Source organism: Coregonus clupeaformis, chromosome 26, assembly GCF_020615455.1.
Source record: "Coregonus clupeaformis isolate EN_2021a chromosome 26, ASM2061545v1, whole genome shotgun sequence".
NCBI classification, from domain to species: domain Eukaryota; kingdom Metazoa; phylum Chordata; class Actinopteri; order Salmoniformes; family Salmonidae; genus Coregonus; species Coregonus clupeaformis.
The window spans coordinates 45,746,475-45,773,634 of NC_059217.1; the positions used below are offsets into that span (position 1 = coordinate 45,746,475).

Genomic DNA, 27,160 nt, shown 5'->3' on the forward strand with positions numbered 1-27,160 from the left:
CACCTTTTGACATAACGTATCAATTTATTCAGTAAATGTATTTCGTTTAGCATCAAAGAAAGTAAGTCGTGTTTTAAATACCAAACGCTCGGTCCGGAAGTGGGCGTTTTATAGCGGTTGAACGCTAACTAGCTTGTTAACTACTAGACTCGAGTTGCAGCAGATACCGTTGCATTGCAGTGCCAGGCAGGATAGGACCGAGCAACGAAAGGAAAAGAAAGGTGCCAATTGGGATCGAACCTCGCCTTCATTTTTGATTCAGGATGGGGAACAGAGATGACGAGTACGATTACTTGTTTAAAGGTACATCTATGCTAAATCAGACCTAACGTCACCTGTCCATAAAAATGTAACTTCATCTTGGTTTTATAGTCGCCAGGCTAGCTAGTACTGGTGGTCGCTAGGCTTCGGTAGGGCTCGATGCTAATCTAGTTAGCCGCTAGCTAGCTACACATTCGCAGCAAAAGTTAACGTCAGCTTGATATCTTATGAACTAAAATGAGTGCGTTTGGATATTATTGTATTATATATTGGGCTATTGTCTGTGTTCCTTAATAATGCTAACTAGCAGCCGTTGATCATTTGTCTTTAATTTGTTGGCTAGCTAGCTAACTAAAGTCCTCAATTTCAGTGCGGTACCGTCAGGAAATAAACATCCTCAGCTACTTGGTCAAATGACCACATAACTTAGTTACTGAAACCATAGCTGGTTGCCCCAGCTACCTTAATAACGTTATGTGATGTCATTCGTTTAAATGTTTTCTTACAGAAGACATGTCTACATAACTACCACGTTAGGTAGCTAGCTAATTAGCGCTAGATATCTACCCTAATCCTGCTTGTGAAAGACAGTTGCTTCAAACACAACATGCTCATCATCATAACGACATCTGATAAAATGGGTTCTTCCCATTGTGGAGTAACTACTAGGAACATAGGCCATTGCCTTTCCTCGCCCGAGGAATGTGACTGAGCATTATATTGAGCATTTATGATCTCAAGCACGAGAATGGCATACCACTGAATTTAGACGTTTTTATGTTGTTTTTTTAAAACCTGGATTATAGGCTAGGCCCACTTGATGTCTAGTCAGACAATGTTATCGACTGAGGATACAAGTTGAGATGTCAAGCACAGAGGAATGTGTGACCGTATATCCGTAGTCGCAAACCATGGAAATGGGGATCTAGCTACAGGCTGTATTTATTACCCACTTCTTGTATGACAGGTGTTCCTCACGTATAGCCCAACAGAAACACACCTTATTCATCAAGGCTTCAGGGTAGCCTATAACTAGCTGGAACCAGTGTGTAAACATAGTTGGTCATTGTTGAGAACAGGAGTAATAGAACCACCCTTATGACACATGGGGATGTTTCCAGCTAACAGAGTTAGACCTCAGTTCTGTGCCTGTTCTGCTGCTGCCGAGTATAAACTAACGATGACATTACATTAGCCCAGGTCTGGATCTGAGGACCTCTGCTCTGCACCAGCCTCGGGGACACTGTAGAAGAGCTTCCTATTCCACATCGTAATGAATGGGCTCCTTCTTGGTATTAGTTAGCATATGATGGCAATCTTCACAAAGCACATTGTTTTCGAACAGTGTATTTATTGGGATGGATTGTATCACCTCATTGTATGCTGCCTGTATGTACAGTACCAGTCAAACGTTTGGACACACCTACTCATTCAAGGTTTTTTTTACTATTTTCTACATTGTAGAATAATAGTGAAGACATCAAAACTATGAAATAACACATATGGAATCATGTAGTAACCCAAAAAAAGTGTTAAAAGTGCAGTCACAAAAACCTTTTTTGGTTACTACATGATTCCATATGTGTTATGTCATAGTTTTGATGTCTTCACTATTATTCTACAATGTAGAAAATAGTAAAAATAAAGAAAAACCCTTGAATGAATAGGTGTGTCAACTTTTGACTGGTACTTTAATATGTAGAGGAGTTTGATATTGATATTTGTAATCTAACAATGATTGTACCTGAGGGGATCAATAAAGTTGTATTGCATTTGAATTGACTCTAACCTGTCTCTTTGTCTCTGTCCCAGTGGTGTTGATCGGAGACTCTGGTGTGGGGAAGAGTAACCTATTGTCTCGTTTCACCCGGAATGAGTTTAACCTGGAGAGTAAGAGCACCATCGGCGTGGAGTTTGCCACCCGCAGTATCCAGGTGGACGGCAAGACGGTGAAGGCCCAGATCTGGGACACGGCTGGTCAGGAGAGATACCGGGCTATAACCTCAGCGTGAGTCACACACACTAGGGATGATTTCACTGATACGCATCAGTCCCTGATTCAAAAATGTTTAAGATAAGACCGCATCGGTCCGCGGACCACAAACCCATCCAAATGTAACATGCATCGGTCAGAAAATCGATTCAGAAAATCGATTAAAACGTTACGAATTCGCCGACTCGCTTTTTACATTTACGTCATTTAGCAGACGCTCTTATCCAGAGCGACTTACAAATTGGTGCATTCACCTTATAGCCAGTGGGACAACCACTTTACAATGTAACAGCTTTTTTTTTTTTTTTTTTTTGGGGGGGTAGAAGGATTTTAATAAATTTAGCAGATTTTTGTGTATGGGTGGTGGGATCAACTCTTGGGAAAGGCAGCTGAGCTACAGAGGACCACACTTTATCCTATCCCAGGTATTCCTTAAAGAGGTGGGGTTTCAAGTGTCTCCGGAAGGTGGTCAGTGACTCCGCTGTCCTGGCGTCGTGAAGGAGCTTGTTCCACCATTGGGGTGCCAGAGCAGCGAACAGTTTTGACTGGGCTGAGCGGGAACTGTGCTTCCGTAGAGGAAGGGGAGCCAGCAGGCCAGTGGTGGATGAACGCAATGCCCTCGATTGGGTGTAGGGACTGAGCTGTTGCTCATATGACTTTCTCTCTACCTTCCGAAAATACCTCCTATTTTGTGACAACTGATGCGTCCTCTCCTTCGGTGTCGAACTAAGCATGTAACTGTGTTGAAAGCCATTGATCTACAAGTCATTTTGCCAAACAACCCCAGGCAGTATCAGGAGCCTAGTCAAAACTCTCCACTGTGCCCAGCTTCGCACGCTGACCAATCCGAAGTAGGCCGCCTGTTCCTGTCTTGCACATCTGTGCGGCACCTTCAGTATTCAAACGGTTTGCGCGATATTAGGTCGTCACTTAACGAATAAAGCCTATGTAATTTGCTAGGTTGTTGTTATATGTGCATGGTTGAAAATGGTGTTTAACCGAAATAGAAGTAAGGTACCGGGGACAACTCTCATCTGGATCTACCTGCTGAACAGGGTTTACAATGGATTACCTTTTGATTGTTTAGGTTCACCATCCGCAATAGTTTAGGTAGTTCTGCTTTAAACAGTCAGTGTATATGGGTCATTTTTAGATATACAGCGTGAAGTTGAACATTTCATATTGAGGACAGCAATCACTTTTGTGAGGCGCACTGCATGGCCGACGCAGTAGGAGGAGAGAAGCTCACTACAAACTCCCTTATGGCTCTAATCTGATAGTGGTAGTGGGGTGGTAGATGTCTAGTCTCCATTATGGCTCTAATCTGATAGTGGTAGTGGGGTGGTAGATGTCTAGTCTCCATTATGGCTCTAATCTGATAGTGGTAGTGGGGGGGTAGATGTCTCCATTATGGCTCTAATCTGATAGTGGTAGTGGGGTGGTAGATGGTCTCCATTATGGCTCTAATCTGATAGTGGTAGTGGGGTGGTAGATGTTCAATGGCTCTAATCTGATAGTGGTAGTGGGGGTGGTAGATGTCTCCATTATGGCTCTAATCTGATAGTGGTAGTGGGGGTGGTAGATGTCTCCATTATGGCTCTAATCTGATAGTGGTAGTGGGGTGGTAGATGTCTCCATTATGGCTCTAATCTGATAGTGGTAGTGGGGTGGTAGATGTCTCCATTATGGCTCTAATCTGATAGTGGTAGTGGGGTGGTAGATAGTCTCCATTATGGCTCTAATCTGATAGTGGTAGTGGGGTAATAGATGTCTCCCTAATGGCTCTAATCTGATAGTGGTAGTGGGGTAATAGATGTCTCCCTAATGGCTCTAATCTGATAGTGGTAGTGGGGTGGTAGATGTCATATTCATTATGGCTCTAATCTGATAGTGGTAGTGGGGTGGTAGATGTCTCCATTATGGCTCTAATCTGATAGTGGTAGTGGGGTGGTAGATGTCTCCATTATGGCTCTAATCTGATAGTGGTAGTGGGGTGGTAGATGTCTCCATTATGGCTCTAATCTGATAGTGGTAGTGGGGTGGTAGATGTCTCCATTATGGCTCTAATCTGATAGTGGTAGTGGGGTGGTAGATGTCTCCATTATGGCTCTAATCTGATAGTGGTAGTGGGGGGTAGATGTCTCCATTATGGCTCTAATCTGATAGTGGTAGTGGGGTGGTAGATGTCTAGTCTCCATTATGGCTCTAATCTGATAGTGGTAGTGGGGTGGTAGATGTCTCCATTATGGCTCTAATCTGATAGTGGTAGTGGGGTGGTAGATGTCTAGTCTCCATTATGGCTCTAATCTGATAGTGGTAGTGGGGGGGTAGATGTCTAGTCTCCATTATGGCTCTAATCTGATAGTGGTAGTGGGGTGGTAGATGTCTAGTCTCCATTATGGCTCTAATCTGATAGTGGTAGTGGGGGGTAGATTCTCCATTATGGCTCTAATCTGATAGTGGTAGTGGGGTGGTAGATGTCTCCATTATGGCTCTAATCTGATAGTGGTAGTGGGGGGGTAGATGTCTCCATTATGGCTCTAATCTGATAGTGGTAGTGGGGTGGTAGATGTCTAGTCTCCATTATGGCTCTAATCTGATAGTGGTAGTGGGGTGGTAGATGTCTCCATTATGGCTCTAATCTGATAGTGGTAGTGGGGTGGTAGATGTCTAGTCTCCATTATGGCTCTAATCTGATAGTGGTAGTGTGGGGGGTAGATGTCTAGTCTCCATTATGGCTCTAATCTGATAGTGGTAGTGGGGTGGTAGATGTCTAGTCTCCATTATGGCTCTAATCTGATAGTGGTAGTGGGGTGGTAGATGTCTCCCTTATGGCTCTAATCTGATAGTGGTAGTGGGGGGGTAGATGTCTCCATTATGGCTCTAATCTGATAGTGGTAGTGGGGTGGTAGATGTCTAGTCTCCATTATGGCTCTAATCTGATAGTGGTAGTGGGGTGGTAGATGTCTAGTCTCCATTATGGCTCTAATCTGATAGTGGTAGTGGGGTGGTAGATGTCTCCATTATGGCTCTAATCTGATAGTGGTAGTGTGGTGGTAGATGCCTAGTCTCCATTATGGCTCTAATCTGATAGTGGTAGTGGGGGGGGTAGATGTCTCCATTATGGCTCTAATCTGATAGTGGTAGTGGGGTGGTAGATGCCTAGTCTCCATTATGGCTCTAATCTGATAGTGGTAGTGGGGTGGTAGATGTCTAGTCTCCATTATGGCTCTAATCTGATAGTGGTAGTGGGGTGGTAGATGGCTCTAATCTGATAGTGGTAGTGGGGTGGTAGATGTCTCCCTTATGGCTCTAATCTGATAGTGGTAGTGGGGGGTAGATGTCTCCATTATGGCTCTAATCTGATAGTGGTAGTGGGGTGGTAGATGTCTAGTCTCCATTATGGCTCTAATCTGATAGTGGTAGTGGGGTGGTAGATGTCTCCATTATGGCTCTAATCTGATAGTGGTAGTGGGGGGTAGATGTCTCCATTATGGCTCTAATCTGATAGTGGTAGTGGGGGGGTAGATGTCTAGTCTCCATTATGGCTCTAATCTGATAGTGGTAGTGGGGTGGTAGATGTCTCCATTATGGCTCTAATCTGATAGTGGTAGTGGGGTGGTAGATGTCTAGTCTCCATTATGGCTCTAATCTGATAGTGGTAGTGGGGGGGTAGATGTCTCCATTATGGCTCTAATCTGATAGTGGTAGTGGGGTGGTAGATGCCTAGTCTCCATTATGGCTCTAATCTGATAGTGGTAGTGGGGGGGTAGATGTCTAGTCTCCATTATGGCTCTAATCTGATAGTGGTAGTGGGGGGGTAGATGTCTCCATTATGGCTCTAATCTGATAGTGGTAGTGGGGTGGTAGATGTCTCCATTATGGCTCTAATCTGATAGTGGTAGTGGGGTGGTAGATGTCTCCATTATGGCTCTAATCTGATAGTGGTAGTGGGGTGGTAGATGTCTAGTCTCCATTATGGCTCTAATCTGATAGTGGTAGTGGGGTGGTAGATGTCTAGTCTCCATTATGGCTCTAATCTGATAGTGGTAGTGGGGTGGTAGATGTCTCCATTATGGCTCTAATCTGATAGTGGTAGTGGGGGGGGTAGATGTCTCCATTATGGCTCTAATCTGGTAGTGGTAGTGGGGTGGTAGATGTCTAGTCTCCATTATGGCTCTAATCTGATAGTGGTAGTAGGGTGGTAGATGTCTAGTCTCCATTATGGCTCTAATCTGATAGTGGTAGTGGGGGGGTAGATGTCTAGTCTCCATTATGGCTCTAATCTGGTAGTGGTAGTGGGGTGGTAGATGTCTCCATTATGGCTCTAATCTGATAGTGGTAGTGGGGGGGTAGATGTCTCCATTATGGCTCTAATCTGGTAGTGGTAGTGGGGTGGTAGATGTCTCCATTATGGCTCTAATCTGGTAGTGGTAGTGGGGTGGTAGATGTCTCCATTATGGCTCTAATCTGATAGTGGTAGTGGGGTGGTAGATGTCTAGTCTCCATTATGGCTCTAATCTGATAGTGGTAGTGGGGTGGTAGATGTCTAGTCTCCTTTATGGCTCTAATCTGATAGTGGTAGTGGGGTGGTAGATGTCTCCATTATGGCTCTAATCTGATAGTGGTAGTGGGGTGGTAGATGTCTAGTCTCCATTATGGCTCTAATCTGATAGTGGTAGTGGGGTGGTAGATGTCTAGTCTCCATTATGGCTCTAATCTGGTAGTGGTAGTGGGGGGGTAGATGTCTCCATTATGGCTCTAATCTGATAGTGGTAGTGGGGTGGTAGATGTCTCCATTATGGCTCTAATCTGATAGTGGTAGTGGGGGGTAGATGTCTCCATTATGGCTCTAATCTGATAGTGGTAGTGGGGGGTAGATGTCTAGTCTCCATTATGGCTCTAATCTGGTAGTGGTAGTGGGGGGGTAGATGTCTCCATTATGGCTCTAATCTGATAGTGGTAGTGGGGTGGTAGATGTCTCCATTATGGCTCTAATCTGATAGTGGTAGTGGGGGGTAGATGTCTCCATTATGGCTCTAATCTGATAGTGGTAGTGGGGGGGTAGATGTCTAGTCTCCATTATGGCTCTAATCTGATAGTGGTAGTGGGGTGGTAGATGTCTCCATTATGGCTCTAATCTGATAGTGGTAGTGGGGTGGTAGATGTCTCCATTATGGCTCTAATCTGATAGTGGTAGTGGGGTGGTAGATGTCTAGTCTCCATTATGGCTCTAATCTGATAGTGGTAGTGGGGGGTAGATGTCTAGTCTCCATTATGGCTCTAATCTGATAGTGGTAGTGGGGGTGGTAGATGTCTCCATTATGGCTCTAATCTGATAGTGGTAGTGGGGTGGTAGATGTCTCCATTATGGCTCTAATCTGATAGTGGTAGTGGGGTGGTAGATGTCTCCATTATGGCTCTAATCTGATAGTGGTAGTGGGGGGTAGATGTCTCCATTATGGCTCTAATCTGATAGTGGTAGTGGGGGGGGTAGATGTCTCTCTTATGGCTCTAATCTGATAGTGGTAGTGGGGGGTAGATGTCTCCATTATGGCTCTAATCTGATAGTGGTAGTGGGGTGGTAGATGTCTAGTCTCCATTATGGCTCTAATCTGATAGTGGTAGTGGGGTGGTAGATGTCTCCATTATGGCTCTAATCTGATAGTGGTAGTGGGGTGGTAGATGTCTAGTCTCCATTATGGCTCTAATCTGATAGTGGTAGTGGGGGGTAGATGTCTCCTGTATGGCTCTAATCTGATAGTGGTAGTGGGGGGTAGATGTCTAGTCTCCATTATGGCTCTAATCTGATAGTGGTAGTGGGGGGTAGATGTCTCCATTATGGCTCTAATCTGATAGTGGTAGTGGGGTGGTAGATGTCTCCATTATGGCTCTAATCTGATAGTGGTAGTGGGGTGGTAGATGTCTAGTCTCCATTATGGCTCTAATCTGATAGTGGTAGTGGGGTGGTAGATGTCTCCATTATGGCTCTAATCTGATAGTGGTAGTGGGGGTAGATGTCTAGTCTCCATTATGGCTCTAATCTGATAGTGGTAGTGGGGTGGTAGATGTCTAGTCTCCATTATGGCTCTAATCTGATAGTGGTAGTGGGGTGGTAGATGTCTCCATTATGGCTCTAATCTGATAGTGGTAGTGGGGTGGTAGATGTCTCCATTATGGCTCTAATCTGATAGTGGTAGTGGGGTGGTAGATGTCTAGTCTCCATTATGGCTCTAATCTGATAGTGGTAGTGGGGTGGTAGATGTCTCCATTAGGCTCTAATCTGATAGTGGTAGTGGGGGGTAGATGTCTCCATTATGGCTCTAATCTGATAGTGGTAGTGGGGTGGTAGATGTCTCCATTATGGCTCTAATCTGATAGTGGTAGTGGGGTGGTAGATGTCTAGTCTCCATTATGGCTCTAATCTGATAGTGGTAGTGGGGTGGTAGATGTCTCCATTATGGCTCTAATCTGATAGTGGTAGTGGGGTGGTAGATGTCTCCATTATGGCTCTAATCTGATAGTGGTAGTGGGGGGGTAGATGTCTAGTCTCCATTATGGCTCTAATCTGATAGTGGTAGTGGGGTGGTAGATGTCTCCATTATGGCTCTAATCTGATAGTGGTAGTGGGGGTGGTAGATGTCTAGTCTCCATTATGGCTCTAATCTGATAGTGGTAGTGGGGTGGTAGATGTCTCCATTATGGCTCTAATCTGATAGTGGTAGTGGGGTGGTAGATGTCTCCATTATGGCTCTAATCTGATAGTGGTAGTGGGGGGGTAGATGGTCTCCATTATGGCTCTAATCTGATAGTGGTGTGGGGGTGGTAGATGTATTATGGCTCAATCTGATAGTGGTAGAGGGGTGGTAGATGTCTCCATTATGGCTCTAATCTGATAGTGGTAGTGGGGTGGTAGATGTCTCCATTATGGCTCTAATCTGATAGTGGTGTGGGGTGGTAGATGTCTCCATTATGGCTCTAATCTGATAGTGGTAGTGGGTGGTAGATGTCTAGTCTCCATTATGGCTCTAATCTGATAGTGGTAGTGGGGTGGTAGATGTCTCCATTATGGCTCTAATCTGATAGTGGTAGTGGGGGGGTAGATCTAGTCTCCATTATGGCTCTAATCTGATAGTGGTAGTGGGGGGGTAGATGTCTAGTCTCCATTATGGCTCTAATCTGATAGTGGTAGTGGGGTGGTAGATGTCTCCATTATGGCTCTAATCTGATAGTGGTAGTGGGGGTAGATGTCTCCATTATGGCTCTAATCTGATAGTGGTAGTGGGGGTAGATTCTCCATTATGGCTCTAATCTGATAGTGGTAGTGGGGGGTAGATGTCTCCATTATGGCTCTAATCTGATAGTGGTAGTGGGACGGTAGATGCTCAGTCTCCATTATGGCTCTAATCTGATAGTGGTAGTGGGGTGGTAGATGTCTAGTCTCCATTATGGCTCTAATCTGATAGTGGTAGTGGGGTGGTAGATGTCTAGTCTCCATTATGGCTCTAATCTGATAGTGGTAGTGGGGTGGTAGATGTCTAGTCTCCATTATGGCTCTAATCTGATAGTGGTAGTGGGGGGGGTAGATGTCTCCATTATGGCTCTAATCTGATAGTGGTAGTGGGGTGGTAGATGTCTAGTCTCCATTATGGCTCTAATCTGATAGTGGTAGTGGGGGGGTAGATGTCTCCATTATGGCTCTAATCTGATAGTGGTAGTGGGGTGGTAGATGTCTAGTCTCCATTATGGCTCTAATCTGGTAGTGGTAGTGGGGGGGTAGATGTCTAGTCTCCATTATGGCTCTAATCTGATAGTGGTAGTGGGGGGGTAGATGTCCATTATGGCTCTAATCTGATAGTGGTAGTGGGGGGTAGATGTCTAGTCTCCATTATGGCTCTAATCTGATAGTGGTAGTGGGGTGGTAGATGTCTCCATTATGGCTCTAATCTGATAGTGGTAGTGGGGGGGTAGATGTCTCCATTATGGCTCTAATCTGATAGTGGTAGTGGGGGGGTAGATGTCTAGTCTCCATTATGGCTCTAATCTGATAGTGGTAGTGGGGTGGTAGATGTCTAGTCTCCATTATGGCTCTAATCTGATAGTGGTAGTGGGGTGGTAGATGTCTAGTCTCCATTATGGCTCTAATCTGATAGTGGTAGTGGGGTGGTAGATGTCTCCATTATGGCTCTAATCTGATAGTGGTAGTGGGGGGTAGATGTCTCCATTATGGCTCTAATCTGATAGTGGTAGTGGGGTGGTAGATGTCTCCATTATGGCTCTAATCTGATAGTGGTAGTGGGGGTGGTAGATGTCTCCATTATGGCTCTAATCCGATAGTGGTAGAGGGGGGTAGATGTCTAGTCTCCATTATGGCTCTAATCTGATAGTGGTAGTGGGGTGGTAGATGTCTCCATTATGGCTCTAATCTGATAGTGGTAGTGGGGTGGTAGATGTCTAGTCTCCATTATGGCTCTAATCTGATAGTGGTAGTGGGGTGGTAGATGTCTCCATTATGGCTCTAATCTGATAGTGGTAGTGGGGTGGTAGATGTCTCCATTATGGCTCTAATCTGATAGTGGTAGTGGGGGGGTAGATGTCTAGTCTCCATTATGGCTCTAATCTGATAGTGGTAGTGGGGTGGTAGATGTCTCCATTATGGCTCTAATCTGATAGTGGTAGTGGGGTGGTAGATGTCTCCATTATGGCTCTAATCTGATAGTGGTAGTGGGGTGGTAGATGTCTCCATTATGGCTCTAATCTGATAGTGGTAGTGGGGTGGTAGATGTCTAGTCTCCATTATGGCTCTAATCTGATAGTGGTAGTGTGGGGGGTAGATGTCTAGTCTCCATTATGGCTCTAATCTGATAGTGGTAGTGGGGTGGTAGATGTCTAGTCTCCTTTATGGCTCTAATCTGATAGTGGTAGTGGGGTGGTAGATGTCTCCATTATGGCTCTAATCTGATAGTGGTAGTGGGGTGGTAGATGTCTCCATTATGGCTCTAATCTGATAGTGGTAGTGGGGGGGTAGATGTCTCCATTATGGCTCTAATCTGATAGTGGTAGTGGGGTGGTAGATGTCTAGTCTCCATTATGGCTCTAATCTGATAGTGGTAGTGGGGGGTAGATGTCTCCATTATGGCTCTAATCTGATAGTGGTAGTGGGGGGGTAGATGTCTCCATTATGGCTCTAATCTGATAGTGGTAGTGGGGTGGTAGATGCTCTAGTCTCCATTATGGCTCTAATCTGATAGTGGTAGTGGGGTGGTAGATGTCTCCATTATGGCTCTAATCTGATAGTGGTAGTGGGGTGGTAGATGTCTAGTCTCCATTATGGCTCTAATCTGATAGTGGTAGTGGGGGGGTAGATGTCTAGTCTCCATTATGGCTCTAATCTGATAGTGGTAGTGGGGTGGTAGATGTCTAGTCTCCATTATGGCTCTAATCTGATAGTGGTAGTGGGGTGGTAGATGTCTCCCTTATGGCTCTAATCTGATAGTGGTAGTGGGGGTAGATGTCTCCATTATGGCTCTAATCTGATAGTGGTAGTGGGGTGGTAGATGTCTAGTCTCCATTATGGCTCTAATCTGATAGTGGTAGTGGGGTGGTAGATGTCTAGTCTCCATTATGGCTCTAATCTGATAGTGGTAGTGGGGTGGTAGATGTCTCCATTATGGCTCTAATCTGATAGTGGTAGTGGGGTGGTAGATGCCTAGTCTCCATTATGGCTCTAATCTGATAGTGGTAGTGGGGGTAGATGTCTCCATTATGGCTCTAATCTGATAGTGGTAGTGGGGTGGTAGATGCCTAGTCTCCATTATGGCTCTAATCTGATAGTGGTAGTGGGGTGGTAGATGTCTAGTCTCCATTATGGCTCTAATCTGATAGTGGTAGTGGGGTGGTAGATGGCTCTAATCTGATAGTGGTAGTGGGGTGGTAGATGTCTCCCTTATGGCTCTAATCTGATAGTGGTAGTGGGGGGTAGATGTCTCCATTATGGCTCTAATCTGATAGTGGTAGTGGGGTGGTAGATGTCTAGTCTCCATTATGGCTCTAATCTGATAGTGGTAGTGGGGTGGTAGATGTCTCCATTATGGCTCTAATCTGATAGTGGTAGTGGGGGGTAGATGTCTCCATTATGGCTCTAATCTGATAGTGGTAGTGGGGGGTAGATGTCTAGTCTCCATTATGGCTCTAATCTGATAGTGGTAGTGGGGTGGTAGATGTCTCCATTATGGCTCTAATCTGATAGTGGTAGTGGGGTGGTAGATGCCTCAGTCTCCATTATGGCTCTAATCTGATAGTGGTAGTGGGGGGGTAGATGTCTCCATTATGGCTCTAATCTGATAGTGGTAGTGGGGTGGTAGATGCCTAGTCTCCATTATGGCTCTAATCTGATAGTGGTAGTGGGGGGTAGATGTCTAGTCTCCATTATGGCTCTAATCTGATAGTGGTAGTGGGGGTAGATGTCTCCATTATGGCTCTAATCTGATAGTGGTAGTGGGGTGGTAGATGTCTCCATTATGGCTCTAATCTGATAGTGGTAGTGGGGTGGTAGATGTCTCCATTATGGCTCTAATCTGATAGTGGTAGTGGGGTGGTAGATGTCTAGTCTCCATTATGGCTCTAATCTGATAGTGGTAGTGGGGTGGTAGATGTCTAGTCTCCATTATGGCTCTAATCTGATAGTGGTAGTGGGGTGGTAGATGTCTCCATTATGGCTCTAATCTGATAGTGGTAGTGGGGGGTAGATGTCTCCATTATGGCTCTAATCTGGTAGTGGTAGTGGGGTGGTAGATGTCTAGTCTCCATTATGGCTCTAATCTGATAGTGGTAGTAGGGTGGTAGATGTCTAGTCTCCATTATGGCTCTAATCTGATAGTGGTAGTGGGGGGTAGATGTCTAGTCTCCATTATGGCTCTAATCTGGTAGTGGTAGTGGGGTGGTAGATGTCTCCATTATGGCTCTAATCTGATAGTGGTAGTGGGGGGTAGATGTCTCCATTATGGCTCTAATCTGATAGTGGTAGTGGGGTGGTAGATGTCTCCATTATGGCTCTAATCTGGTAGTGGTAGTGGGGTGGTAGATGTCTCCATTATGGCTCTAATCTGATAGTGGTAGTGGGGTGGTAGATGTCTAGTCTCCATTATGGCTCTAATCTGATAGTGGTAGTGGGGTGGTAGATGTCTAGTCTCCTTTATGGCTCTAATCTGATAGTGGTAGTGGGGTGGTAGATGTCTCCATTATGGCTCTAATCTGATAGTGGTAGTGGGGTGGTAGATGTCTAGTCTCCATTATGGCTCTAATCTGATAGTGGTAGTGGGGTGGTAGATGTCTAGTCTCCATTATGGCTCTAATCTGGTAGTGGTAGTGGGGTGGTAGATGTCTCCATTATGGCTCTAATCTGATAGTGGTAGTGGGGGTGGTAGATGTCTCCATTATGGCTCTAATCTGATAGTGGTAGTGGGGGGTAGATGTCTCCATTATGGCTCTAATCTGATAGTGGTAGTGGGGGGTAGATGTCTAGTCTCCATTATGGCTCTAATCTGGTAGTGGTAGTGGGGGGTAGATGTCTCCATTATGGCTCTAATCTGATAGTGGTAGTGGGGTGGTAGATGTCTCCATTATGGCTCTAATCTGATAGTGGTAGTGGGGGTAGATGTCTCCATTATGGCTCTAATCTGATAGTGGTAGTGGGGGGTAGATGCTCTAGTCTCCATTATGGCTCTAATCTGATAGTGGTAGTGGGGTGGTAGATGTCTCCATTATGGCTCTAATCTGATAGTGGTAGTGGGGTGGTAGATGTCTCCATTATGGCTCTAATCTGATAGTGGTAGTGGGGTGGTAGATGTCTAGTCTCCATTATGGCTCTAATCTGATAGTGGTGGTGGGGGGTAGATGTCTAGTCTCCATTATGGCTCTAATCTGATAGTGGTAGTGGGGTGGTAGATGTCTCCATTATGGCTCTAATCTGATAGTGGTAGTGGGGTGGTAGATGTCTCCATTATGGCTCTAATCTGATAGTGGTAGTGGGGTGGTAGATGTCTCCATTATGGCTCTAATCTGATAGTGGTAGTGGGGGGTAGATGTCTCCATTATGGCTCTAATCTGATAGTGGTAGTGGGGGGTAGATGTCTCTTATGGCTCTAATCTGATAGTGGTAGTGGGGGGTAGATGTCTCCATTATGGCTCTAATCTGATAGTGGTAGTGGGGTGGTAGATGTCTAGTCTCCATTATGGCTCTAATCTGATAGTGGTAGTGGGGTGGTAGATGTCTCCATTATGGCTCTAATCTGATAGTGGTAGTGGGGTGGTAGATGTCTAGTCTCCATTATGGCTCTAATCTGATAGTGGTAGTGGGGGGTAGATGTCTCCTGTATGGCTCTAATCTGATAGTGGTAGTGGGGGGTAGATGTCTAGTCTCCATTATGGCTCTAATCTGATAGTGGTAGTGGGGGGGGGTAGATGTCTCCATTATGGCTCTAATCTGATAGTGGTAGTGGGGGGTAGATGTCTCCATTATGGCTCTAATCTGATAGTGGTAGTGGGGTGGTAGATGTCTAGTCTCCATTATGGCTCTAATCTGATAGTGGTAGTGGGGTGGTAGATGTCTCCATTATGGCTCTAATCTGATAGTGGTAGTGGGGGGTAGATGTCTAGTCTCCATTATGGCTCTAATCTGATAGTGGTAGTGGGGTGGTAGATGTCTAGTCTCCATTATGGCTCTAATCTGATAGTGGTAGTGGGGTGGTAGATGTCTCCATTATGGCTCTAATCTGATAGTGGTAGTGGGGTGGTAGATGTCTCCATTATGGCTCTAATCTGATAGTGGTAGTGGGGTGGTAGATGTCTAGTCTCCATTATGGCTCTAATCTGATAGTGGTAGTGGGGTAGTAGATGTCTCCATTAGGGCTCTAATCTGATAGTGGTAGTGGGGGGTAGATGTCTCCATTATGGCTCTAATCTGGTAGTGGTAGTGGGGTGGTAGATGTCTCCATTATGGCTCTAATCTGATAGTGGTAGTGGGGTGGTAGATGTCTAGTCTCCATTATGGCTCTAATCTGATAGTGGTAGTGGGGTGGTAGATGTCTCCATTATGGCTCTAATCTGATAGTGGTAGTGGGGTGGTAGATGTCTCCATTATGGCTCTAATCTGATAGTGGTAGTGGGGGTAGATGTCTAGTCTCCATTATGGCTCTAATCTGATAGTGGTAGTGGGGTGGTAGATGTCTCCATTATGGCTCTAATCTGATAGTGGTAGTGGGGTGGTAGATGTCTAGTCTCCATTATGGCTCTAATCTGATAGTGGTAGTGGGGGGTAGATGTCTCCATTATGGCTCTAATCTGATAGTGGTAGTGGGGTGGTAGATGTCTCCATTATGGCTCTAATCTGATAGTGGTAGTGGGGGGGTAGATGTCTCCATTATGGCTCTAATCTGATAGTGGTAGTGGGGGGGTGGTAGATGTCTAGTCTCCATTATGGCTCTAATCTGATAGTGGTAGTGGGGTGGTAGATGTCTAGTCTCCATTATGGCTCTAATCTGATAGTGGTAGTGGGGTGGTAGATGTCTCCATTATGGCTCTAATCTGATAGTGGTAGTGGGGTGGTAGATGTCTCCATTATGGCTCTAATCTGATAGTGGTAGTGGGGTGGTAGATGTCTAGTCTCCATTATGGCTCTAATCTGATAGTGGTAGTGGGGTGGTAGATGTCTAGTCTCCATTATGGCTCTAATCTGATAGTGGTAGTGGGGTGGTAGATGTCTCCATTATGGCTCTAATCTGATAGTGGTAGTGGGGGGGTAGATGTCTAGTCTCCATTATGGCTCTAATCTGATAGTGGTAGTGGGGTGGTAGATGTCTAGTCTCCATTATGGCTCTAATCTGATAGTGGTAGTGGGGTGGTAGATGTCTCCATTATGGCTCTAATCTGATAGTGGTAGTGGGGGGGTAGATGTCTCCATTATGGCTCTAATCTGATAGTGGTAGTGGGGGGTAGATGTCTCCATTATGGCTCTAATCTGATAGTGGTAGTGGGGGGTAGATGTCTCCATTATGGCTCTAATCTGATAGTGGTAGTGGGGACGGTAGATGTCTAGTCTCCATTATGGCTCTAATCTGATAGTGGTAGTGGGGTGGTAGATGTCTAGTCTCCATTGTGGCTCTAATCTGATAGTGGTAGTGGGGTGGTAGATGTCTAGTCTCCATTATGGCTCTAATCTGATAGTGGTAGTGGGGTGGTAGATGTCTAGTCTCCATTATGGCTCTAATCTGATAGTGGTAGTGGGGTGGTAGATGTCTCCATTATGGCTCTAATCTGATAGTGGTAGTGGGGTGGTAGATGTCTAGTCTCCATTATGGCTCTAATCTGATAGTGGTAGTGGGGGGGTAGATGTCTCCATTATGGCTCTAATCTGATAGTGGTAGTGGGGTGGTAGATGTCTAGTCTCCATTATGGCTCTAATCTGGTAGTGGTAGTGGGGGGTAGATGTCTAGTCTCCATTATGGCTCTAATCTGATAGTGGTAGTGGGGGGGTAGATGTCTCCATTATGGCTCTAATCTGATAGTGGTAGTGGGGGGGGTAGATGTCTAGTCTCCATTATGGCTCTAATCTGATAGTGGTAGTGGGGTGGTAGATGTCTCCATTATGGCTCTAATCTGATAGTGGTAGTGGGGGGGTAGATGTCTCCATTATGGCTCTAATCTGATAGTGGTAGTGGGGGGTAGATGTCTAGTCTCCATTATGGCTCTAATCTGATAGTGGTAGTGGGGTGGTAGATGTCTCAGTCTCCATTATGGCTCTAATCTGATAGTGGTAGTGGGGGGTTAGATGTCTAGTCTCCATTATGGCTCTAATCTGATAGTGGTAGTGGGGTGGTAGATGTCTCCATTATGGCTCTAATCTGATAGTGGTAGTGGGGGGGTAGATGTCTCCATTATGGCTCTAATCTGATAGTGGTAGTGGGGTGGTAGATGTCTCCATTATGGCTCTAATCTGATAGTGGTAGTGGGGTGGTAGATGTCTCCATTATGGCTCTAATCTGATAGTGGTAGTGGGGGGGGTAGATGTCTAGTCTCCATTATGGCTCTAATCTGATAGTGGTAGTGGGGTGGTAGATGTCTCCATTATGGCTCTAATCTGATAGTGGTAGTGGGGTGGTAGATGTCTAGTCTCCATTATGGCTCTAATCTGATAGTGGTAGTGGGGTGGTAGATGTCTCCATTATGGCTCCTAATCTGATAGTGGTAGTGGGGTGGTAGATGTCTCCCTTATGGCTCTAATCTGATAGTGGTAGTGGGGGGGGTAGATGTCTAGTCTCCATTATGGCTCTAATCTGATAGTGGTAGTGGGGTGGTAGATGTCTCCATTATGGCTCTAATCTGATAGTGGTAGTGGGGTGGTAGATGTCTCCATTATGGCTCTAATCTGATAGTGGTAGTGGGGTGGTAGATGTCTCCATTGTGGCTCTAATCTGATAGTGGTAGTGGGGGTGGTAGATGTCTAGTCTCCATTATGGCTCTAATCTGATAGTGGTAGTGGGGGGGTAGATGTCTAGTCTCCATTATGGCTCTAATCTGATAGTGGTAGTGGGGTGGTAGATGTCTAGTCTCCTTTATGGCTCTAATCTGATAGTGGTAGTGGGGTGGTAGATGTCTCCATTATGGCTCTAATCTGATAGTGGTAGTGGGGTGGTAGATGTCTCCATTATGGCTCTAATCTGATAGTGGTAGTGGGGGGGGTAGATGCTCTAGTCTCCATTATGGCTCTAATCTGATAGTGGTAGTGGGGGGTAGATGTCTCCATTATGGCTCTAATCTGATAGTGGTAGTGGGGGGTAGATGTCTAGTCTCCATTATGGCTCTAATCTGATAGTGGTAGTGGGGTGGTAGATGTCTAGTCTCCATTATGGCTCTAATCTGATAGTGGTAGTGGGGTGGTAGATGTCTCCATTATGGCTCTAATCTGATAGTGGTAGTGGGGGGGGTAGATGTCTCCATTATGGCTCTAATCTGATAGTGGTAGTGGGGTGGTAGATGTCTCCATTATGGCTCTAATCTGATAGTGGTAGTGGGGTGGTAGATGTCTCCATTATGGCTCTAATCTGATAGTGGTAGTGGGGTGGTAGATGTCTAGTCTCCCTTATGGCTCTAATCTGATAGTGGTAGTGGGGTGGTAGATGTCTAGTCTCCATTATGGCTCTAATCTGATAGTGGTAGTGGGGGGGTAGATGTCTAGTCTCCATTATGGCTCTAATCTGATAGTGGTAGTGGGGGGGTAGATGTCTAGTCTCCATTATGGCTCTAATCTGATAGTGGTAGTGGGGTGGTAGATGTCTCCATTATGGCTCTAATCTGATAGTGGTAGTGGGGTGGTAGATGTCTAGTCTCCATTATGGCTCAGATCAGGGGCCTACATAGGACATGCACCAAAGACACACATCATTCACACATACACAGTACATGCAGGAGAGATAACCTAACATAGATCAGTGTTTAATAACTTAGTATCAGAATGAACCGGTCCACCTAACATAGATCAGTGTTTAATAACTTAGTATCAGAATGAACCGGTCCACCTAACATAGATCAGTGTTTAATAACTTAACCCTATCTCTATGTCATCAGGTATAACACATTCTATGATCCAATCACATGCAACTGACCATCCAATATGAACAGCCCTTCTAGAAAGCGTGTCACGGTTGTTTGCTCCTAACTGCTAGGAACACAAGCATTTCGCTACACCCGCAATAACATGTGATTTGAACTGTCTCCTCTGGTCCTCAGATATTACCGTGGGGCGGTGGGGGCTCTGCTGGTCTATGACATCGCCAAGCACCTGACCTATGAAAACGTGGCGCGTTGGCTGAAGGAGCTGAGAGACCATGCAGACAGCAACATCGTCATCATGCTGGTCGGCAACAAGAGTGACCTGCGCCACCTCAGGGCTGTGCCCACCGACGGGGCGCGGGCATTCGCAGGTCAGTACAGAACCAACCTGGTCTGGTTTCAGATGTATTTGCGCAGGTCTGGCATCAGGCTAGTACCAACCGTGCCTCCGAACTCCCACAGAAAGAGGTCTAGGAGTATTGGTGTTAACCTTTTCCTTACCCATGAGTGGCTGTTAGTGATCATGGTTTGCTTATCCACTTACTGTAATGTAATAGGAAGACGTCTCTGTAATGTAATAGGAAGACGTCTCTGTAATGTAATAGGAAGACGTCTCTGTAATGTAATAGGAAGACGTCTCTGTAATGTAATAGGAAGACGTCTCTGTAATGTAATAGGAAGACGTCTCTGTAATGTAATAGGAAGACGTCTCTGTAATGTAATAGGAAGACGTCTCTGTAATGTAATAGGAAGACGTCTCTGTAATGTAATAGGAAGACGTCTCTGTAATGTAATAGGAAGACGTCTCTGTAATGTAATAGGAAGACGTCTCTGTAATGTAATAGGAAGACGTCTCTGTAATGTAATAGGAAGACGTCTCTGTAATGTAATAGGGAAGACGTCTCTGTAATGTAACAGGAAGACGTCTCTGTAATGTAATAGGAAGACGTCTCTGTAATGTAATAGGAAGACGTCTCTGTAATGGAAGAGGAAGACGTCTCTGTAATGTAATAGGAAGACGTCTCTGTAATGTAATAGGAAGACGTCTCTGTAATGTAATAGGAAGACGTCTCTGTAATGTAATAGGAAGACGTCTCTGTAATGTAATAGGAAGACGTCTCTGTAATGTAATAGGAAGACGCCTCTGTAATGTAATAGGAAGACGTCTCTGTAATGGAATAGGGAAGACGTCTCTGTAATGTAATAGGAAGACGTCTCTGTAATGTAATAGGAAGACGTCTCTGTAATGTAATAGGAAGACGCTCTGTAATGTAATAGGAAGACGTCTCTGTAATGTAATAGGAAGACGTCTCTGTAATGGAATAGGAAGACGTCTCTGTAATGTAATAGGAAGACGTCTCTGTAATGTAATAGGAAGACGTCTCTGTAATGTAATAGGGAAGACGTCTCTGTAATGTAATAGGAAGACGTCTCTGTAATGTAATAGGAAGACGTCTCTGTAATGTAATAGGAAGACGTCTCTGTAATGTAATAGGAAGACGTCTCTGTAATGTAATAGGAAGACGTCTCTGTAATGTAATAGGAAGACGTCTCTGTAATGTAATAGGAAGACGTCTCTGTAATGTAATAGGAAGACGTCTCTGTAATGTAATAGGAAGACGTCTCTGTAATGTAATAGGAAGACGTCTCTGTAATGTAATAGGAAGACGTCTCTGTAATGTAATAGGAAGACGTCTCTGTAATGTAATAGGAAGACGTCTCTGTAATGGAATAGGAAGACGTCTCTGTAATGGAATAGGAAGACGTCTCTGTAATGTAATAGGAAGACGTCTCTGTAATGGAATAGGAAGACGTCTCTGTAATGTAATAGGAAGACGTCTCTGTAATGTGAATAGGAAGACGTCTCTGTAATGGAATAGGAAGACGTCTCTGTAATGGAATAGGAAGACGTCTCTGTAATGGAATAGGAAGACGTCTCTGTAATGGAATAGGAAGACGTCTCTGTAATGGAATAGGAAGACGTCTCTGTAATGTAATAGGAAGACGTCTCTGTAATGGAATAGGAAGACGTCTCTGTAATGGAAGAGGACGATGTCTTAAAGATTTGCATAATGGTAGAGACCTCAACACAGTAGTGATTGACATGGTTTACTGTTTCCCTCTGTCCCTCAGAGAAGAACGGCTTGTCTTTCCTGGAGACTTCCGCCCTGGACTCTACTAACGTGGAGACATCCTTCCAGACCATTCTGACTGGTGAGTGGTCCTCTCTTGCTCTGTCTGTGTGTGCATTGATTGATTCTGTGATATAAGGTTGAATAAAGTCATTATATTTGAAATGGGCTGTATTGTTTTATGGCACAGGGTTTAGGGGGGCCAGAGAAAGAGAGACCAGACCAGTGGTTGTGTGTTAGGGTGATTATCTCCACTGGGCCAGGGGCCAATGGTCTTCCAGAATACCTAATCACAGCTGAGAGACAGGGGCCAATGGTCTTCCAGAATACCTAATCACAGCTGAGAGACAGGGGCCAATGGTCTTCCAGAATACCTAATCACAGCTGAGAGACAGGGGCCAATGGTCTTCCAGAATACCTAATCACAGCTGAGAGACAGGGGCCAGAATACTAATCACAGCTGAGGGGCCAATGGTCTTCCAGAATACCTAATCACAGCTGAGAGACAGGGGCCAATGGTCTTCCAGAATGCCTAATCACAGCTGAGGGCCAGATGGTCTTCCTGAATACCTAATCACAGCTGAGGGCCAGATGGTCTTCCTGAATACCTAATCACAGCTGAGAGACAGGGGCAGATGGTCTTCCTGAATACCTAGTCACAGCTGAGAGACAGGGGGCCAGATGGTCTTCCTGAATACCTAGTCACAGCTGAGGGCCAGATGGTTTTCCTGAATACCTAATCACAGCTGAGGGCCAGATGGTCTTCCTGAATACCTAGTCACAGCTGGAGACAGGGGCCAGATGGTCTTCCTGAATACCTAGTCACAGCTGAGAGACAGGGGGCCAGATGGTCTTCCTGAATACCTAGTCACAGCTGAGAGACAGGGGCCAGATGGTCTTCCTGAATACCTAGTCACAGCTGAGAGACAGGGGCCAGATGGTCTTCCTGAATACCTAGTCACAGCTGAGAGACAGGGGCCAGATGGTCTTCCTGAATACCTAGTCACAGCTGAGAGACAGGGGCCAGATGGTCTTCCTGAATACCTAGTCACAGCTGAGAGACAGGGGCCAGATGGTCTTCCTGAATACCTAGTCACAGCTGAGAGACAGGGGCCAGATGGTCTTCCTGAATACCTAGTCACAGCTGAGAGACGGGCCAGATGGTCTTCCTGAATACCTAGTCACAGCTGAGAGACAGGGGCCAGATGGTCTTCCTGAATACCTAGTCACAGCTGAGAGACAGGGGCCAGATGGTCTTCCTGAATACCTAGTCACAGCTGAGAGACAGGGGCCAGATGGTCTTCCTGAATACCTAGTCACAGCTGAGAGACAGGGGCCAGATGGTCTTCCTGAATACCTAGTCACAGCTGAGAGACAGGGGCCAGATGGTCTTCCTGAATACCTAGTCACAGCTGAGAGACAGGGGCCAGATGGTCTTCCTGAATACCTAGTCACAGCTGAGAGACAGGGGGCAGATGGTCTTCCTGAATACCTAGTCACAGCTGAGAGACAGGGGCCAGATGGTCTTCCTGAATACCTAGTCACAGCTGAGAGACAGGGGCCAGATGGTCTTCCTGAATACCTAGTCACAGCTGAGAGACAGGGGCCAGATGGTCTAACTAACTGGCCTTGATGAGGACTAATGTGCGGCTCCTCCAGAAGTCCACTTCCTCTAACTAACAAGACGTGACTATAATACAGAACCAGCCCAGAGTTCTTTCCTTAATCATCATCTTAGCGTGATTCCTTCCATCCGATCTCCTCGCCTCCTTCACAAAACCCATTGGAGTAGATCGTCAGAAGGGAGGGTCCTTGGATCTTCTCCTCCAATACGATTGCGAAGGAGGCAAGTAATGAGGAATCAAGAAAAGACAATAGAGAAGGAGCCTTGGTCCACTGCTCTGCTCTGCTGTGGACCAACTCCCTTCCTCTGGCCCCTGCCCTGCCTGCACTAAGACTCACAGTGTAGTCAAACAATAAATGTTTCAAAGGGAAAGCTATCCGATTCTATCTAGTGATTGTGTTAGATAAGCTTCCTGTTTAAACTGTGAGTAAAGTACTGCAGCAACATGGTAATCTCCCACCTGTCTGTCTCCCTCTCTCCACCTGTCTGTCTCTCTCTCCCACCTGTCGGTCTCCCTCTCTCCCCTGTCTGTCTCCCTATCTCCCCTGTCTGTCTCCTCTCTCCCTGTCGGTCTCCCTCTCTCCCCTGTCTGTCTCCCTCTCTCCTCCTGTCTCTCTCCCTCTCTCCCTCCTGTCTGTCTCCCTCTCTCCCCTGTCTGTCTCCCTCTCTCCCCTGTCGGTCTCCCTCTCTCCCCTGTCTGTCTCCCTCTCTCCTCCTGTCTCTCTCCCTCTCTCCCTCCTGTCGGTCTCCCTCTCTCCCCTGTCTGTCTCCCTCTCTCCTCCTGTCTCTCTCCCTCTCTCCCTCCTGTCTGTCTCCCTCTCTCCCTGTCGGTCTCCCTCTCTCCCTGTCTGTCTCCCTCTCTCCTCCTGTCGGTCTCCCTCTCTCCTCCTGTCTGTCTCCCTCTCTCCTCCTGTCTGTCTCCCTCTCTCCCCTGTGTCTCCCTCTCTCCTCCTGTCTGTCTCCCTCTCCCACCTGTCTGTCTCTCTCTCTCTCACCTGTCTGTCTCCCTCTCTCTCTCCCCTGTCTGTCTCCCTCTCCCACCTGTCTGTCTCTCTCTCTCCCACCTGTCTGTCTCCCTCTCCCACCTGTCTGTCTCCCTCTCCCACCTGTCTGTCTCCCTCTCCCCCTGTCTGTCTCCCTCTCTCCCTGTCTGTCTCCCTATCTCCCACCTGTCTGTCTCCCTCTCTCTCCCCCTGTCTATCTCCCTCTCCCACCTGTCTGTCTCTCTCTCCCACCTGTCTGTCTCTCTCTCTCCCACCTGTCTGTCTCCCTCTCTCCCACCTGTCTGTCTCCCTCTCCCACCTGTCTGTCTCCCTCTCCCTCCTGTCGGTCTCCCTCTCTCCTCCTGTCGGTCTCCCTCTCTCCTCCTGTCGGTCTCCCTCTCTCCTCCTGTCTGTCTCCCTCTCTCCTCCTGTCGGTCTCCCTCTCTCCCTCCTGTCTGTCCCTCTCTCCCCTGTCTGTCTCCCTCTCTCCCCTGTCTGTCTCCCTCTCTCCTCCTGTCTGTCTCTCTCTCCCCTGTCTGTCTCCCTCTCTCCCCTGTCTGTCTCCCTCTCTCCCCTGTCTGTCTCCCTCTCTCCTCCTGTCTGTCTCCCTCTCTCCCCTGTCTGTGTCCCTCTCTCCCACCTGTCTGTGTCCCTCTCTCCCACCTGTCTGTCTCCCTCTCTCTCCTCCTGTCGGTCTCCCTCTCTCCTCCTGTCTGTCTCCCTCTCTCCTCCTGTCTCTCTCCCTCTCCCACCTGTCTGTCTCCCTCTCCCACCTGTCTGTCTCCCTCTCTCCTCCTGTCGGTCTGCCTCTCTCCTCCTGTCGGTCTCCCTCTCTCCCCTGTCTGTCTCCCTCTCTCCTCCTGTCGGTCTCCCTCTCTCCTCCTGTCTGTCTCCCTCTCTCCTCCTGTCTGTCTCCCTCTCTCCTCCTGTCTCTCTCTCTCTCCCCTGTCTGTCTCCCTATCTCCCCTGTCTGTCTCCCTATCTCCCACCTGTCTGTCTCCCTATCTCCCACCCCTGTCTGTCTCCCTATCTCCCACCTGTATGTCTCCCTATCTCCCACCTGTCTGTCTCTATCTCTCACCTGTCTGTCTCCCTATCTCCACCTGTCGGTCTCCCTCTCTCCTCCTGTCTGTCTCCCTCTCTCCCCCTGTCGGTCTCCCTCTCTCCCTCCTGTCGGTCTCCCTCTCTCCTCCTGTCGGTCTCCCTCTCTCCTCCTGTCGGTCTCCCTCTCTCCCTCCTGTCTGTCTCCCTATCTCCCCTGTCTGTCTCCCTCTCTCCTCCTGTCGGTCTCCCTCTCTCCTCCTGTCGGTCTCCCTCTCTCCTCCTGTCGGTCTCCCTCTCTCCCTCCTGTCTGTCTCCCTCTCTCCCTGTCGGTCTCCCTCTCTCCTCCTGTCGGTCTCCCTCTCTCCTCCTGTCGGTCTCCCTCTCTCCCTCCTGTCTGTCTCCCTCTCTCCTCCTGTCTGTCTCCCTCTCTCCTCCCGTCTGTCTCCCTCTCTCCCTCCTGTCTGTCTCCCTATCTCCCACCTGTCTGTCTCCCTATCTCCCACCTGTCTGTCTCCCTATCTCCCACCTGTCTGTCTCCCTCTCTCCCCCTGTCGGTCTCCCTCTCTCCTCCTGTCGGTCTCCCTCTCTCCCTCCTGTCTGTCTCCCTCTCTCCTCCTGTCTGTCTCCCTCTCTCCTCCCGTCTGTCTCCCTCTCTCCCTCCTGTCTGTCTCCCTCTCTCCTCCTGTCTGTCTCCCTATCTCCCACCTGTCTGTCTCCCTATCTCCCACCTGTCTGTCTCCCTCTCTCCTCCTGTCGGTCTCCCTCTCTCCTCCTGTCGGTCTCCCTCTCTCCTCCTGTCTGTCTCCCTCTCTCCTCCTGTCGGTCTCCCTCTCTCCTCCTGTCGGTCTCCCTCTCTCCTCCTGTCTGTCTCCCTCTCTCCCCCTGTCTGTCTCCCTCTCTCCCCTGTCTGTCTCCCTCTCCCTCCTGTCGGTCTCCCTCTCTCCCTCCTGTCGGTCTCCCTCTCTCCCTCCTGTCGGTCTCCCTCTCTCCTCCTGTCGGTCTCCCTCTCTCCCTCCTGTCTGTCTCCTCTCTCCTCCTGTCTGTCTCCCTCTCTCCTCCTGTCTGTCTCCCTCTCTCCCTCCTGTCTGTCTCCCTCTCTCCTCCTGTCTGTCTCCCTCTCTCTCCCCTGTCTGTCTCCCTCTCTCTCTCCCCTGTCTGTCTCCCTATCTCCCACCTGTCTGTCTCCCTCTCTCTCTCCCCTGTCTGTCTCCCTATCTCCCACCTGTCTGTCTCCCTATCTCCCACCTGTCTGTCTCCCTCTCTCCTCCTGTCTGTCTCCCTCTCTCCTCCTGTCGGTCTCCCTCTCTCCCCTGTCGGTCTCCCTCTCTCCCCTGTCTGTCTCCCTCTCTCCTCCTGTCTGTCTCCCTCTCTCCCTCCTGTCTGTCTCCCTCTCTCCTCCTGTCTGTCTCCCTCTCTCCCTCCTGTCTGTCTCCCTCTCTCCCTCCTGTCTGTCTCCCTCTCCCCCTGTCTGTCTCCCTCTCTCCCCCTTGTCTGTCTCCCTCTCTCCCCCCTTGTCTGTCTCCCTCTCTCCCCCTTGTCTGTCTCCCTCTCCTCCTGTCTTCCCACATCCCCCTCTCTCCCTCCTGTCTGTCTCCCTCTCCCCCTGTCTGTCTCCCTCTCTCCCCTTGTCTGTCTCCCTCTCTCCTCCTGTCTTCCACATCCCCCTACTCTCCTCCTGTCGGTCTCCCTCTCTCCTCCTGTCGGTCTCCCTCTCTCCTCCTGTCTGTCTCCCTCTCTCCCCCTTGTCTGTCTCCCTCTCTCCTCCTGTCTTCCACATCCCCCTCTCTCCTCCTGTCTGTCTCCCTCTCCCCCGTCTGTCTCCCTCTCCCCCTTGTCTGTCTCCCTCTCTCCTCCTGTCTGTCTCCCTCTCTCCCCCTTGTCTGTCTCCCTCTCTCCTCCTGTCTTCCACATCCCCCTCTCTCCCCCCTGTCTGTCTCCCTCTCTCCCCCTTGTCTGTCTCCCTCTCTCCTCCTGTCTTCCATCCCCTCTCTCCCCCTTGTCTGTCTCCCTCTCTCCTCCTGTCTTCCACATCCCCCTCTCTCCCCCTTGTCTGTCTCCCTCTCTCCCCCTTGTCTGTCTCCCTCTCTCCTCCTGTCTATCCCCCTCTCTCCCCCCTTGTCTGTCTCCCTCTCTCCTCCTGTCTTCCACATCCCCTCTCTCCTCCTGTCTGTCTCCCCTCTCCCCCCGTCTGTCTCCCTTATCTCTCTCCCCTTGTCTGTCTCCCTCTCTCCTCCTGTCTTCCACATCCCCCTCTCTCCCCCTGTCTGTCTCCCTCTCTCCCCCTGTCTGTCTCCCTCTCTCCTCCTGTCTGTCTCCCTCTCTCCTCCTGTCTTCCCCCCCCCCTTCTCCCTCCCTGCAGAAATCTATCGCATCGTGTCTCAGAAACAGATGTCGGACCGGCAAGACAACAACATGTCGCCTAGCAACAACGTGGTCAACATCCAGGTGCAGCCGACGGAGAATAAACCAAAGATGCAGTGTTGTCAGAGCATCACCTGACCCCTGACCCCCGACC

The 27,160-nt window shown here is 47.8% G+C and overlaps 1 protein-coding gene across 1 annotated transcript; it reads left to right on the top strand.

Annotated features, from left to right (window-relative positions):
* Window positions 1-2: 2 nt before the first annotated feature.
* LOC121540023 (ras-related protein Rab-11A-like) lies at window positions 3-27,160 on the top strand. The gene is made up of 5 exons (XM_041848669.2): window positions 3-303; window positions 2,074-2,269; window positions 19,040-19,233; window positions 20,996-21,076; window positions 27,005-27,160. Exons 1-5 carry the CDS (start codon window positions 264-266, stop codon window positions 27,142-27,144), a joined length of 651 nt encoding a protein of 216 aa, XP_041704603.1. The 5' UTR covers window positions 3-263; the 3' UTR covers window positions 27,145-27,160.